Genomic DNA, 17531 nt, shown 5'->3' with positions numbered 1-17531 from the left:
CCTCATGGTAAGTGAACTTCCAAAGACACAAAGAAAATCTTCCATAAATTTAAAAGCTTATCTCAAATTCTTATTGTTATAAGCTCGGGATGTATATATGGTTAATTGCATTATCTTAGGTAGTTGAAATATATCAGTGTAGAAATAAAAAAAGTTGTTTTAGATATTTTTGCTTCTGTTCCTAGTCAACATTAGTAAACACAAATAAGTGGATGTAAAGTTACTTTTACAAAATTTTGAATGTTGGGAATCTCAAGCAAAATTCTTTACGTCAGCGACACTTTTTTTTTTAACCCTTAGTCAGCATATTACAAGGTTCATACATTTCAAGGAGTAATGATTAAATGTTGTATCAGAAAGAAAACATTTATGCTTTTAGTAGCTCTCTTTTTAAAAAACAGAAAGTTCCCTTTAGAAATTTACAAGAAAACTGTATGTCATTGAGGAAACCTAAAGTAGATGAGCATAAAATGCAATTGAAAAAAGGTATTGAGAATAATGCGTTTGGCATAACAGAATGTGCTCCACAACACTTTCTGTAATCTTTCACGGGAGAAAAGAAAGTTTATTTCCAATGTCTGTGTTCAACCCTAAAATATACTAAAGGAAGAAAAAGTTCCGGAATGTCCAGCAGATAACTAAAATTCAAATTTTATTTTTTTTCATATTTATCAGGCATTTTTTTTCTGAGGAGACTTTACTGAAAGGATGGAGTGCAAATGGGAACCCTGTAGGCATGTTTATAAGTGTTGTACATGACATATTTGAAGCGCCACTCAGTACACATTGAATACTTTGTAAGTATATAGGCATATCAACATGCAAGTGTCATGTACTTAATATTACAATATGCATTTTGTTTTGTGAAAATGTTCATGATAAGAGTAGAATAAATAATTGGGTTTGTTTTCTGTGTGATATGCTTCATTTTGGTGGATTTTCCTTACAGCACAGACTATATTTGAATGCTGTCATAAGTATACCCTTCCAAAAGATATGGATTTCATGTCATATAAATAGAACACTTTATTTTGGAAGCTTCATTGCTGGGAACACCTGCATTTCTGGACACTGTTTTCAGAGATAAGTCTTTAAATTTTTTTTAACATGGCAAACTTGTTGCAAAGTTGTTTACACTGAAATATTTATGATAAGAAAGGAGCTGTCTTTAAGGAATATTTACTGTTGAATAAAAAGCTAAACAAGGGATTCACAAATATTGATGTGAACTGAATATGAAGAAGAGATTAGCCATTCCAAACTCAGAAGTCCTTAGTTCACATCTCAGTTGCATCATTGAATCAATCGACAACAGGTACAGTGAGTATAGCGAAGTAAGTTTGTAAAAAAGATTAAAATGTTACATATTTATAAGGAGCAATATTACTAGCTTTGAAAAGCTTCTAGATTGCTTTCTTTTTTTTGTTCTATTTATGACACTCAGTCAACACATCGGAACCACAGAGAAAAGCAAAGAGGAGAAAGATAACAACTGTTTTTACATTTTGTACTTGTCTTTAACCGATTAGTGACTACTGCTTCCAACTGTTACATTTTATTGCACGTGACTTTCACTATCAGCAAATATAAAAAACGTGTCTACGAGGATCATGTACAAGGGAAAACATCTAAAGAAAGAAAGCATTTGAGGTTTGACAGTACTGTGTGTTCGTGTAATGCTGCATTTCATGCTGCGCTTAAAAGTCCGTGTAGGAATCGCTACTGCTTTGACCCTGGATGTAGGCAAAGTGCTTAAGTGCTGAGCCCTGGTAGATTTTTCTTGTGCCTCTGCAGTTGTCACTTCTCTTTTAACTTAACATCTTTGAAATATACATCATATTTCCAAGGGAGTATAGTGTTTTCTTTACATCTTTTTCACATTTGGGCCCATTTTCTCAAAAATAATCACACATTTCATATACATATATATATATGTAATATATATGATCATATATATCACGTATACATATATGGAAACAATGTTAAAATGTAAAACAAATGATATTTATAACATAACCACATTACACAATAATATTACTTTAATTTTAAGTGTATTTTATAGATTCACCATCAGTATTTAATAGATTTATCTAATCTTTTATTTTTCCTGAAGGAAAATATGCTCATAAAATGGTATTTTATTTTAACATATTTAAATTACATCATTGAAAAGTTCCTATCATGCCTAGGCAGAAATGGTGGGCTTTTGAGGCAATATTTTCAATTATTGGGATTATCTGTTCATATGGAGGAATTTTTAAAATACTTGATTTTTGTCTATATAGATAATACTTCTCTGGAAATTAAATCATATACATGATTTGTACTTAAAATACAGCATTGAATTTGAAGAAATTCTTACACTTTAAAAATAAAATGAAATATCAGATTGGATTGCAAACTGCTGCCATCAAATTACTTTCAAAAAGTTACAATTACATAACAGCAAAACATAAACTAGGCATGGAAAGAACTGTCCTCATCAAAGTTTCATATGTTATCTATGTGCACCTAACGATAGAGAAGCTAAACAAATGCATATCCGTACATCATAGAATACACTACAAGAAGTTGGCTTTTGAGATTTCCCAGGGAGTGGGGAGTGCATTGTTATGAAGGTCCCAAAATGATGCTTCCTGGGATATCTTGTAAATATTTACTTCTGCTATTTATACTGAAGTATCATAGCCCATGTTAAAAGTGAGAGAGGTAGAAGAATTATTGTAAGTATGCATGGCAGAGAAATTACCAGCTATATCCAATAACTATTGCATTCAATAGTAATCTCAATACATAAAAATGCTGATGATTTTAGAACCCATTCACATAGACCATCCCCTTCAAGCCTCATGATTATCTTGCTACGCTCAATCCACTGCCTTTGGAAGGGTATATAGAAGTGCAAAGGGCGTGTTTGGGTTGTGATAGGGAGACAAAGGAAAATATAGAAAGGAAAATTTCCTCATTAAAATATAAGTGTCTTTAAGTACTAAATATACTTTATGTTCTTTGAATAAATTTTTACTCATAATCAAAGTATATCAATCTATTAGAGCACATACATTTCAAAGAAAGTTTAAGAATATCAAATTTGATTAAATATGAGTCAAAGATTAAAATCCATGTCTTTTCATTCTATGCTGCAATGTTAAACACTAAACCAAATAAATGTCCTAAGTTACCTCAATAATTAAGCAAGAAAAAAAGAATAACTTGCTGTAGTTAGTATTTTAAAACATGAGAGATGAATAAGCAAACTCTTGGATCTTAAGAATATTTTTAAACCCTTTGCATTAAGTATCCAGCAATAGAATTAGAGATATTGCACTGAGTATATTTCAATATTGCCAATGTATATTTCAAAACAAATTATATTATCTACACTAAGATTTCCTCTTTCCCAGAATTCAAAATGCATATTATAATTACATGGGTTTCCAACATCCATACACAGCTAGTACAAGATACTTACATGTACATACAGTGTAGTTACCTATATTTTGCATAGTTTTTAGTGTGTACTTGGTGCCACTTAACAAAAAGCATTACTCATTAGTAATTTCCTTTAGATTTTTCAGTTATTTCAGTTGTGACCACTGAGTTATTATTTCATTGTCTGTACCCATTACAGATTACCATTTATTAAAGGAAATAAAATTGGGCATTTTTTGAAAGTTTTCTGGGACCAAAATGTTATGGAGAGGTTACAGTCGGATATGAAGAGTTTTTTTTTTTTCACAAATTGGAAAATGTGTGAAAGATATTTTTATTTTTTAAATTATACATATGTCAAAAGGATGAGGAAGGAAAAGCATTTTCAATGTGCCCATTGGTAACACTTTGCAATAAGTGGCACTAAATCACACATTAACTGCTATGTTACATGGAAGAGCCATTACTGTCAAACAGCTGCTGTACATGTGCCTATATGGTATCTCAATGCTGTTACAGTCATGAGTACATAATTACAAGTGAGCCTGTCTTTTTAATTGAATATTTATATTTTTACAAAACCCAAACAAAAACCAAAAATAAAACATAAAACAAATGAGGTGTTAGCTTCTTTGCCATAATCAGGAAAGTTTTTTTCTTTCTCTATTTGTTATTGTAATTGTAAAGTTTCTATGAAAGACTAGACATTTTTAATGAGATCATCCAGTTTCTAGATTAAATCCCAATATCAGGTTCCTTAAATTGCTTCTTGCAATTTCTGGTAAAAGGAAACATGTTGGAATCTCTTTCTCTGTGTTTGTTTTAATCTCTCTTCTCTTCAATACACATACACACACACACATACATACACACATACACACAGACACATATACACACACAAATACCAATATTCCAGTGGAGTACCAACACACACACAAGTACACACACACAGACATGCACATGCAAACACACACACACACACACACACACACACACACCAATATTCCAGTGGAGTATTGTGTCTTTACTATTTTATTGATGTACTTTTCCTTTTTTTCTTATAGTTTTGGTCACAATTCTTCTCAGGACATTCAAAAAGGAAAAGACGACAAGAAGAATATTGGTTAGATCTTACTGATGGAGGACAATCAATGTACACTGTAAACATTTCTGGCAGAGAGGAACTTCCTTTTGTAACAAATGATGCTCTTAGTCTTTGAGGAGTGTGTGCACACATTTCCTTTCACTGTGTTTCCTACCTACTGAACTCCCTTAGCAGAGACAGAGAGTGGCTCCGAGTGCATACAACTGGGCATATTTCAGGCTTCTCAGTTGACATGAGTCCAATTTAAAAATCTTGTTTCATTTATTCATTTATTTGTTTGAATGGGGAATGCCCACAACTCTTGTAACTTGTTTCCTTCAGTGTAAGCCAAATGACCTTTCAATACACGAAAGCATAGCGCCATCACTTTTGTTCTGCGACAGGAAATGTCATTCAATCAAAATTAGCTATGTTTAACTGAAAACCATTTGATTCAAGCCCACTAATCTTTATCTGCCAGTGACTTTCATTTTACAAATTCTAATGGTTTTGTGTATTTCTCAGAAGGGTTAAAGGGGTCACAAGTCTTGAAATGCAAACAATTTGGGTTTTCTAATTTTACAGTGTTATAAATAATGTTTGTGTTATTTGGGCAGCAATTTTAGCAGTTGGAGCCAAGTAGAATATAGATGAAGAAGGATATAAATACAGCATCGATGAAGAGTAGCAATTTTGTAAATGTATCCTGAAATTAGGCTTTAAATAGTAATTGATGATGCAGTTATACAACATACTTAGCAAGAAGAACCTTTCCATTTTGTACTAACAGGATGAATTTTTGCTGTGTGGAGTCTTTCTAAAGATTATGCATTGAAAGATATGAGCAGTTTATAGATCTATTCTAGTTTCAATGTGTCTAGAGGCACCTACCTGATTCTCTCGAACTACCATACTATATTAACATATTATTGCATTTTTTTCCACAGATGGTATGGAGTGAACTGTAAAAACAAGCATGCAATCACATCAATGCAGACTTATTTCCTTAAAATGTCATACTGTATATGATTTATTATGTTAACACTCAACCACATCATATTATTTATGTTCTGTATATTTTGAAAAAAAGTGCTGCTTGACTGACATCGTCCTTTTTCTTTTGTAAGAAATCAACAAGATAAATGCTACACAATTAAAAAAAACTTAAAAATTCTAACATTGTCCTTAAATGTTCGATACTTTTCTGATAAATAATCTAATATACAGCACCCTTGTCTTTCACTTGTTATTAACACATGATGTTGTATTCAATCATTCTTGTTCCCCACAAATAAGTTCCAAGGTATTTTTAAAACTCCACCACGCTGTTAGACATCACAAGCACACCTAGCATATTGTACTTTTTGTTTTCTTCTTAAAGGTGCAATGCTTGCAAATGGGAAAGTATTTTTCAAATCTAACTGGATCTTTATTCTTTAGCTTTCAGTAAATGAAATGAAAACTATTCTACCAGTATCATATTTCATCCAAAGAAAGAAGACTTTGTATTGGCTTTGTGATATATTTAAGATTACTTAATTTTACAATAGTTCAATATACCAAAATTTAAAATAATTCAGAGAAAGAGATTTTCACCTTGGAGTCAAAAGCATGGCACAGGTTCTCTATCACTCTCTGTTTCATAAGTTTGTACCTTACAGAATGCATAGACAGGAATTTAATATAAAGAATTAGCTCATTTATGCAGAAAAATATCATAAACACTTCCTTTTTGGCAAATCAACATAGTTAAGCAGCCCTGAAACTGCCAAATTAAAATGTGTAAAGTTTTTTTTTTTTGTAAATTAAATCAAACTAAGAGTTTGTTTTTAGGTTATTATTCAACTGTGGTTGTGATTTAAAACCTGAGGCTGTGCACTGGTTGTTAGCTTAAAATTACCTTTCCTTGTAACATTGTGCTTCCATTGTATAACAAATAAAAATTAACAAGAACTAGAAAAATTTTGTTGTTGACAGTGCTGGGACATACAGACAAAAATACTAATACATGTTATCTACTTATAATATCAGTTTATGTAATATCTAAAGGGATATAATGGACGTTAGAAAATGCGTACTTATGACTGAATAACCTACAGCCAAAAAAGTTAAATATGTATCAAATAATGTTTAATTGGATTTATTATATGCACTATATACAGATACTAAAATGTCTCAAAATTGTGCCCTACTTCAGTTTTGTTTAGGCAGGTGAATCCTTATGGAACAAATAAATTATAGAATCAAATAGAGAAATGAATGAAATCTTTATGATTCCCAAAGCAGTTAAATGTTTGTAATAATTTATTGGTAAATGAAGCTACAATAACCTAATGGTAGGCTCTATATAATAATATAAGGTGTCATGTCATGAGTATAATCCATACACATGGCGCCTGTATCAAACACTAAATTTTAAAATAGCAACTTGATACTGTATTACCAGTATAATCTCAAACATTCCAGAAACTACACTACAGTGTTTTTCAGTTTGTGTTTTCTAGGGCGTATGTTTCCACAACATGTTATCTTTGAAGATAGACAGGTAGAAAACATTGTTTGTAAACCTCTAATCTTCGATTAAGCTTAAACACATTAGGTCATCACCTAATCCTGTGACTTGTGATAACTGTCCAGTGACAAACCAATAAAGTCTATGACCTCAAGGAAAACAAATGTAGGGGCGGGGTTCTGCATACATTTCTTCAAATGTATAAAAACAACTCAATATCATGATCCAGTGAGATGATTAACATTGTTAAGGCTGTATATTCAAGCACTGTATGTTAAAAGAGCAATGGTGTAAAATTTAGGCAATAAGAAATGTCCTGCATTATGGATGGTACAGTAATTAAAGAATGATGCTTTCAACTGCTGATTGTTGGTATACACTGGCTACTGAGAGCAGTACAGTATGGGTGTTAATAAAAGTAGTAGAAGAAGATGGTTGGAATGATTTCTGAAAGATGATTGCCAGTTTTCTCCAGCAGTCAGCCTGGTAGGTAAAACTCAGAACTTGGTGCCTGAATTTTAAATGAAATACTCTTTTTTCTCTTCGGCATTGACTTGGCTGCCTTCAGCATTGATAATGGCTGTGTCAGCATCTGGTGCATCTTCAGCTCCTTTAGCTTCATTTGTTAAATATGTTCCTGTGGATGTGGGAAGAAGAATGTTAGTTCTGAGCATCTAACAAAATAACTACATTAAGAGAAAAATTTGACTGAATCTTCGTATATTAGACAATATTCTCAGAAGTGATACACCACACAATTCAAACATTCACAATTCTATCTTTCTTTTTACTTTAAGAGAAGTGTTTCATGTGAGACTGAGGTGTAATTATTTAAAGGCAAGAGCGAGGCTGAAATGACTACTATGTCACTTTTACTTCTTTAATGCTGGATTGATTTAATGAGACCATAAAAGAAATTTAGTTCTTTATTAAAATGCATGCAGTTGACAATAGTCTTAAGTTTTTACCATGTTTTTCCCTGTTTACTCACATCTGAACTTCCAAAAGCCTAAAAATTAGAAAACTGAAACTTAACATAAAAACCAATAAGACAAAAAGCATCAAAACAAAACAAAACAGCTTGGAAAAATAATAGAATCTGCTTTGTATTGGCCAAACACTCCTGGGCATGAAAAATCTCACTGAGCTAATCTGTGTCAATAATGTTTAGATTGGTCTATTATAAAAATAAAATTTCTAAAAAAATTAATAGAATCTTTATTTTGTTAAAGATCAAAATTTCTTGACTCATAAATCTCTATTTATGAATAAAACTTTTAACCAAATACTCGAGTTGAATTTTATTACTACAAATATATTACTGTTCTTCTTGTGTTCTCATTCAGCCTTTTTTGTTTTGTTTTGCTTCTTTAGTCAGAATTAGATTGGTGTAGTAAAACAATATTTCTTTAGATAATGGTCAAAGTTTCCAAAGTGAGCCAGTTTTTAGTAGGAAGAATATCAAGTACATGCTTTTCTCTAACACTACACTCCAACTATTAATGTCTGGTTGATGCTGCAAGTTTTTATTTATAGAAGTATGTACATTGTTTTTCCACTGTTTTTAAATTAGAGTTAATAAAATTACTTTTAATCCATTTGAAATAACACTTATCATCACTTCCCTGAATTAATTTACAATTTATATCTCCAAATCCCTCTTTCTATCTGCATCCCTGCCTTGACTCAGTCAAGAAACATATCCCCTATAAGATGTCAGAATTAATTAGTGTTTGTAAGATTTTTATCAAGACTAAAAGAGATTTCTCTAAATATTGCTTACCTTTATGTCTTGCCAGATATCGGCCAAGCAGGAATATGGAGCATAGTGTAACAAATACAACAACAGCCACTATCCCTCCTATGAGAGCATGATCAGGGCCATTCTGGCCAGCCAGAGAATTGGGATCTGCAAGAGGATGAAGAAAAGTGTTTTAGTTAGTCTGTCACTTTCTTCTGAAGTACATATCTGGAACCAGATGAGTCATTTTAAAACAGCATGTTTCTGTTAAAATTAACTTGATACATATTATGCCAATCATTTATTCAGCAAATATTGGTTGTGTGGCTACAGTACACAAAACACTTGGAGATATAGGATTGAACATGTTAATAATTTTTACTTTTGAGTACACATTTTAAGAAAATATGGCATGAATTAAATATACATATACAAGCTTTTGATGGTACATGTTTTTACTTAGTATTCACATTTGTAAGTATAAATGTATATGTGAATCTACATAATATATATACACATATATATATATATTTACACACACACGCATATATATATTTATTAATATATATATGTATATATATATATTTATACATGATATAGAAAACTCATAGTCACACTTTAAAATAAGATAATTCTGATGGAAAATCTGGGATTTAGTATTATTATTTGATATATATCATTACACAAATAATATTTAAAACTATAAAAATTGATGCACGCTCTTAAAATGTCTTAAGAAAAATCTAACAATAATACTTTAGGGAGTGTAACGTTTAAAGTCCAGATAGTCATAACAAATAATTTGATTAGAGGAAACTGAGGAGAGAACAGGATGATTTTGGAGAAAGCACTCGGTGTTTGATGAAAGAGAGTAATAGAGTGCGGTGACAGGTTTACACGCCTGTGAAATGTCAACAGAAGGTGAAAGACGAATAAACAACATCAAGAATGAAATGTTCACTGGATTTCTAGTTTTCCCAACAATGATTGGAAAAAGATTATCAAGAACCTTTACATTCTGCCGTTAATAAGATTTTATTGGAAAGAGATAAACCAGTAAAAGATGAACAGATCAAAGATTTCCAGATGTTTGGACAAGCAGATGTTTGAAAATTGCCATTTATGAAAGTCACATGATAAGGAACAAAACCCAATGAAACTGAGTAAAAAAAAAAATGCATTAAGGCTCTGCTCCATGGCAAAGATCAAATAAGCGTTCCAGCTGCCCCTCCACGCTGTCTTCTTGTGATGATCCTCATGTAGTTTCTTATACATTAGAGGCAGGATTCAGAAGGAGAAAGGCAAAAAATGAGTTATGGCTGGCACTAATGCTTTCAAAATCTCAAAGAGTGGCTGTAGAAACATGTAACTGACAAATAGATTTAGGAGTGTGATATTTAATGGAACCAGTGTTCTGTCAAAGAATCATATCCAAACAAAAATAACCCGTGTTTAAAACTTCAAACAATCTATAGAGCCCAAAAACTTGGGAAAGGAGGAAATGGAATATAAAAGCTGACAAGTGCCTATGAAGGTCATACTATTCAGTACCTGCTTCTAATGCATCCTGGCATAGGACCTTACAGGTTGAAAGCAAAGAGAAAACAGTATCATCAAAGCTGAAGGATCTCCTGATTCTAGACCCACTTAGCTCGTATTTTCAAGTAATAGCAATGATAATTAAAGAGTGGATACCATGCCTGCAATATGGAAAATCTGCCTTGAAGTACTTGAAAGATCACACAAGAGGGTACAAAACCCTCATCTTTTTAAAACAAAAAACACAACACAAAGCCTTAATCTGCTAATCAGCTACCTTTATTATCTTATGCAGATTTGAATATCTATATATTTGTAGCAATTCCCATTCACCTCCAAAAAAAAAGAACATGTTTCCTTTCAGTTCACTCTGATATCAAAACTCATAATCTGTACTCTGCATTTCATCATTAGAACTTTAGAGCTTCAAGATGTCACATTAAATTTTTTTATGATTTATTTTCATGATTTTACTTTATGTTATGAGTTGCTTTCTTTCCACTTTATACTATGGTCTTGCTATGTTCTCTTGAATCCTTGAGTTATCTTACATTATTTTGTTGCAATCTTTTCAGGAATTTTATTTATTACCTCAAGATTTTTTGTATATTCTGCTCTCATTCCCTTGGAGATTTATGTTATCCTTCATTTATTCATGTTTTTTTTATATCACTTTAAAGACATGTGAACATCATCGTCAGTGATTTGTCCTGTTTTATGGGATACGTTTCAGTGGAGAATATCTAGTTTTTCATTTAGATGAGCAATAAGGAGTCAGGTCAACATGTGCTTAGCTTTGATTTTGGTGAGCTCAAAAGTGAAGCATGCAAGTCACTACTCTTGATTGCAGTCAAACCTGGCAAAGCCTTTAACATTCATATGTTCTGTTTAGAATGCTCACTTTATAAACAGTATTATACTTTTAAATAATTTTCCTTCACTTGTCTTTCATTTGTGGTCTTCTCAATTGTAGGCAAGTCTAAAAATATGTAATCAAGTCTAACTTTTACATCATGTCACAAAGGCTTATGGGTAACAATGTAAAGGACTACATTATAACAAATATATCCAAAATAACCTACATTATCATTTTAGCTATTTACAGGAATCATATGTATAATGTACTTTATCTAATGTGTACTAATTTATTAACAGATTTTGTAACAGGCCCCCAGACTTTAGTAGTTCAGGAGAACTTATCACAATTAATGCCATTTAGAACACCTTTTGTAGAACCTATTCAGTAGGCTCCAATACTTGCCAAATTGGTAGCAAAAATTTAATCCATCAAAGACCTAATCTGTAGTCACAGGATCTGGGAAAGTCCTGTGTATTGAATGTATTAACCTTGCTTTTTGGCCTCTGAAATTTTGTTTTCTCTAACTGTTCTGGCTAATTGAAGTATCTCAAACAGTATGTGATTTTTATGCATAAAAGGCAAAGAATGGGGAGGCTACATTGTTTTTGCAAGTTCACCTTATATCTCATCAGTCAGCAAATAAAGATTTCCTATTGATTTTAAGTGTATGTATGTTTTCTGAAGAAGTCACTTTGTAACATTTTGGAAAGCCCAGTGAAACTTTCAGAAATACAAAGACAGGCAGATTTCTAGGGTCACTACTATAAGGAATGGATATTTCTAGGGAGTGTGTACCCTGAGATGGTGCATGGCCTCAGGAACTTCTCTTGCCTCTGCTCCTGTCAACTCCTGGTACCTCCACCCAAAACAAAAAAACTACAGAGTCACCTAGATCTGTGTCATCAGGAAGTAAGTCTGTGTATGGTACGTTCCACATAGGACATCTATGAAAATCAAGCCAAATTATGGTGTAGTAGATCCATCTAAGATGCTACTGACCTCGTAGTTTAAATCAATATGATTGTATTTTCTATGTGTCACTTTGTGTCTCTTGGTTTTACAATGGAAGGAGCACCCTAGGAATGTGTCAGTCACTGTCCTGTAATAGCACAGAACTTCCTGCAGGCTTACACCTGCCACCCATCTCTTCCAGCAGCAACTGTGGAAGGCTGCTGTTGCTTCTGTTGCTGCCATTGCTGTGGTGACACCAGTGGAGGTTTCCAGGCAGCAATGGAAGAATGACTTCTCACAGCCAAATGAGGGTTTTTCAGATGAGAACAGTTATGATATCCATGAAAATGTCTATACCCTCTGTGAAATCCATTGTCCCTCTTTTGGAGACCATTGGACAGTTTTGGTTCAGGGCATCTGAAACCTGGTGGTTGATATATCACAGCAACATAGGGAGTGTGTACCCTGAGATGCTGCATAACCATTTTGCCTGTGTTGACCAGTGGGTTTCTATGGTGTGATATGTCATCTGGTTTAAGACTTTTGCCTTTTTGTTGGGAACATGAATCTTTTCGGCTCAGTCATATTGCTGGCAGAAACCCAATACCTCTACTTCTTAGCTGCACCAGAGGAAGCTGGTCTTTGCTCTTCGAGTCCTGAAGTGCCTGCTCATGGCCCTGGCTGCTTCATCACTTGAAGCAAGAGACACTTGGATCTTATATATGAGATTGCAAAGGGGGTCCTTGTCTGGGCACTGAAAAAATGGCAGAGGCCAGTGGCTTATCTTAAAAAAAAATGTTATCCTGTTTCTACCAGTTGGCAGGCTTGTTTGCAGACAGTTGCCATTAGCCATGCTAATAAAAAAGCTTGACAAACAGACTTGGGGCCAGAGTGGTTGTTCCTGACTATCCTGCACTAAGTAGCAGCCATCCTGAGGGGAACACAGAGAGGTGAATACCTAACACCCAAATAATGCATTGTTTGGCACTTTTTCTGGACCATCTCAGTATATGATTCTGTAAAACTTTAGCCAGCTTGGTGCTAGATGATAATGTGATAGAGCATCTCTATGATTGCCTGAAAGAGACTGATACATTCCAATATGTCAGACCTGACTTAACAGATGTCCTCAACAAGAACCAAAGGAGGTATCAAACACTGATGGGATCAGTTTTGTTTAAAATTGAATCAGGTATGACAGTGCCACATTTGTCACCTTGGACAGGACAGTACTGACCCAGTCCCTCAGCAAAGGGCCTCATCACAAAGGGCTGAACTTATGGCATTTTCCCATAGATTTTACTGCAGGAAAAGGAAAAAATATCATTATGTCCATGGACTGCCGAAGAATTTTAATCCAGCAACATGGCTGATCTGATCATATTCAAAAAGACCTTTTGTGTCTGTGTGAGCTGGCTGGAATGCAGACACTCTACATACTCTTATATAGAATACAGACATGCTCTGAGTACACACCTCTAAGACAAAATTACTTTTTAGATAGTAGTAACCATATTTGAAATTGAGGGTTAGACAAAGTATTGAATCAGAGAACGATCTGACACAGAGTTAGCAGTAAGATATGCCCAACTCTCATGGGAACATCACATGAAAGAGAGGCTATTTAAGAACAATACATGGAGAGTCAATTGGGAGTTAACACAGTGAGCACAGCTCAGTGAGGTGAGCTTCATTGTGAGTTCATTCAATTCAGTGCAGATCATCATCAGCAGTTGAAGCCAGAGAATAAGAAGCTAGAAGATTAGAACAACTGCCAAAGTTAGTTTGAGGCCAAGCAGAAGAGTTCAGTTAGAAGCTGAGAGATGCCAGATTGAATCAGCTAGCTTGGAGAGGAGTTTGAAAGAGAACAGCTGGGTTGTACCAACCAGCTAGAGTTCAGAAACAGCTAAAAAGCATGAGCATATTCAGATTCAGAAGGCAGCCTCCAAGACAACAATTATATCTAGAAATAAAAGCAACTTTTATAATAGGCAATCTGTATGCAATTGACATGGCACATGTTCTTGAGGTTCTTGATATTGAGAAGGGACTCATTCCTTCTGCAGAAAAGGAAATCGAATGCAAAGAAGAAATTCAGGTACTACTAGAAGCAATATGGCTACCAAGAGAAGTATCTATTGTCATTGCAAAGGGTATTGAAAGGAGAATCTTCAGAGGCATAAGAGAACAGGGTACCAGACTTGACCATTTAAAAGCTGGCCCTAGAACCCATGGGACCTCACCAGATCTTATTTACCTGGCATGAACCTGAATTGTTCCAGTGCACATCCTATACAAAGGGGGGTGAGCAAAAAAGATGGCAAATAAATAAATGGGTGGTGGTTTTACCAGATGTGAGACCAATATTCCATGCTGATACTGAAGGACAGATGGTTATCAGACTCCACCAGGCCTCCCTTCTGGCAACAATTAAAACTGTGGAGTTACTCAAGACCAGATACTACAGTTCTCACCCAGATAACCTCATCAGCCTCTTTAAGTGTAGATGTGCCATTTACATACAAACAAATCCCAAAGAAGGAAGAAAAGCCAAGGAAGAAATCTGTGTTGAAAAAAATCACCCCAGAGGCAGGCAGATTTCTGAGTTCGAGGCCAGCCTGGTCTACAGAGTGAGTTCCAGGACAGCCAGAGCTATGTAGAGAACCCTGTGTCAAACAAAACAAAACAAAACAACAACAACAAAAAAAAAAAAAAGAAAAAAAGAAATCACACCTAGAAACCATTGGGAAGTTGATTTACAGAGTCAAATGAGAAACCATTGGGAAGTGGATTTACAGAGTCAAATTCACAATTTTTGTGTGTAAGGTCTTGGTTGTTTTCATGGAAACCTACTCTGGATAAATCCAAACCTACCCTAACTGAGACAGCCTCAGTAGTCACCAAGAAATTCGCCCAAGAGTTAATTCCTAGATTTGGCTCATAGCCAACCCACCTTCCACATAGATTTATTTAAAATGTTGAACCCAGAAGCTACTAGAGGATGGTTCACTTTCTTCTGGGAGGAGCATGCCCCTGCTCTATGTTTTTATCAATAAAGAGGATTCCAATCTATTGGATCTACTCAGTATTATACCCACCTTACTGACAACCCCCCCGAGCTGCCAGGAGCCAGGTGAATTTCATTGTGCTCAGTGATAAGCTAAGTCCTCCTGGGAGCACACTAGTCCCTGAAAAGCCCTAAAAATGAAACCATTACCACCTACCTATGGTCCTGGGCAATTCATTCCCATATCTATGAAGCAGTGGATCTCTACCTTCCTAATACAGTTCCTCCTGTTGTAGTGACCTCAAACACAAAATTACTTTGCTAATTCATAACTAATTTTGCTACTGTTGTGAATCATAATGTAAAAATCTGTGTTTTTCGATGGTATTACACTACCCCTATAAAAGGGTCTTTTAACCCCCCAAAGGTTGAGAACCACTATCATAAAGGTTATGGAAACCTAGCAGGAAGCTGAAGATCATTATATGGAAACTGGTAGAACTTGGGAATACTCAGGCAACAAATTCACTACTCAGAAGAAACCTGAGCCTAAAGTCATTCTGTGTATCATGGTATCTCAGAAATACAAGACACCTAAGGTGACAATCCCCCAAATTTCAATTTCACCCAAAATTATTTTGGTAACTATAAGAGTAAATTTCCAGGAGGCTGCAAAAGCCTCACTGAATGGTTTCAATGTTCAGGATGTTAGAAAGACTATACCAGCTCTTTAATCAGTCTCAACTGTATATAGGTCAGATATGCCTGGACCCCAAACTCCCATATCATGTTAGGATTGGAACTAATCAAACAGTAAACTTGACTTTCAACTCTAGCAGCTATAAATGGACTATGGACCCTATACTTACAGTTGCTCTGTCCCTGGAAGACCTTCAAGGGAAGGGTGCCTCCTTAATGTCAACAAGAAACCCACTAGATAGTTCCCCCTATTCAGATTACTGGAGGCATGCACAGCAGGTTAATTCCAGGAATGGCAGTTGAGTGTATTTACAGATCCAGGGACTACATGGCTTACTTGCTTTAATGGCTTAGCCAAGTGTGCACCTATAAATTGTTTGCACCAGAGGAAAACATACCTTTTTGCATCCTCGCTTTTGTTATACTACAGGTGTTCATCTACAATGGCTTAGAGGCCTAGAAACACCTATATCTAGATTTCTGGGCTCTTCCCACCCTTTCCACACACAGTAAGCCATTCCCATTGCCATTCCTGTGTTCGTAGGCCAGACCTTGGAGGCTCCTCTGTAGTTAGAACTTTAGCCGTAGTTATGGGACATAAAACAAACAAGTAGAACAACAACAACAACAACAACAAATGTAAATGAACTCAGTCATTAAGAAGACTTAGATCAAGGGCAACCAGAAAATTCTTCTTCCCAAGCCTGGTTAGACTCTTTAGTCAAGGTTATTTCTGAGACTCAGAAAGAGTGAGACTCCCTTGTTATGATACAAAGGGGTTTCTGTATGGCACTGGGAGAAACATGTTGCTTCTATGATCATCAGTCAGAGATAAGTAGAGAAAGTTTATGGGCAGAAATAACCTCCAGGAAGAAGGAAGAAGATATCAAGAATGTAACAGTCTTTGTTCTTCTGGTCCCCCTGATTAACTGTACTACATATGATCTTGAATGGGCCATTACAACTTTTGCTTCTAGCAAATATCAGACATCTTCCTTAAAAAAGAAGAAGAAGAAGAAAGAAATTACTCCAGATTTATTCTGGTGATAAAGTAGCTATATTTCAAGTAATGCAAACAGTGAAAACACAGATATTCTGCATTATAAAGTTAATTAAAAATCAAATTTTCTTTATGTATTTCCATGCTTATCCAAAACAAAATGACATATATATTAAACTATCTTAGGTATAGATGCATAGTCCTCATTGAAAGTAACTGAGCATATTTTCTACTTAGTTGTAGAAAATTTGGAAATATGACGGTTGAAATTGTTAGTCAAAAGTAAACTATTCTTTTTTATGCTTGCTATCCATGGGTATAGTCCTATCAGGCCAAAATAGTAGAGTGAATAGGAAAGTTTGTTCTCTATACAATGACATGAATCAAATGGATTAACTATAGTCAAAAAGTAAAGTATGGGTTGGCTTGAGTCTCTCTCCCTTCTATTCTATTATCAAGTTTTAAAATTAGTTTAAATTTATATGTTCATCATTTCATTTCTATTATGACTTGGTTTTTTATCAGTTATGGATGCCTTATAACTTTTGAACAAAGTCTTCCACAGCAATAAGAATTATTTTCCACTAATCACCTTTAAAATTTATGTAAAATATTACAGGTTTCATCACATCAAGAAAACAAATACAGTTATAGCCTTGTACTTTAAATATTTTAATAATTTAGATATGGAGCTTCTTTATATGTCT

General features: G+C 34.4%; 1 protein-coding gene and 1 long non-coding RNA gene across 3 annotated transcripts in view; one reads left to right on the top strand and one right to left on the bottom strand.

The window, feature by feature from the left end:
* Positions 1-1564: 1564 nt before the first annotated feature.
* Positions 1565-9050, top strand: LOC114611539. The gene is made up of 3 exons (XR_003709853.1): positions 1565-1650; positions 4497-4555; positions 8828-9050. It is a non-coding gene; the product is annotated as an uncharacterized LOC114611539 (long non-coding RNA).
* The window catches only part of Cadm2 (cell adhesion molecule 2), a 919498-nt gene continuing 909171 nt past the window's right edge, over positions 7205-17531 (bottom strand). For both annotated transcript variants that reach the window (XM_028756256.1, XM_028756257.1), the window contains 2 exons: positions 8812-8937; positions 7205-7665 (listed from right to left, as the gene is read on the bottom strand). In XM_028756256.1, the coding sequence (XP_028612089.1) occupies positions 7547-7665; positions 8812-8937 (245 nt within the window). In that variant the 3' untranslated portion in view covers positions 7205-7546. The remainder of the gene's footprint in view (positions 7666-8811; positions 8938-17531) is intronic.

The sequence above is a fragment of the Grammomys surdaster genome, unplaced genomic scaffold (assembly GCF_004785775.1).
Source record: "Grammomys surdaster isolate TR1022 unplaced genomic scaffold, NIH_TR_1.0 126115, whole genome shotgun sequence".
Lineage (NCBI taxonomy): Eukaryota > Metazoa > Chordata > Mammalia > Rodentia > Muridae > Grammomys > Grammomys surdaster.
Note: the sequence above shows the minus strand (reverse complement) of the source record. Positions and strands in the feature narration are given on the sequence as shown.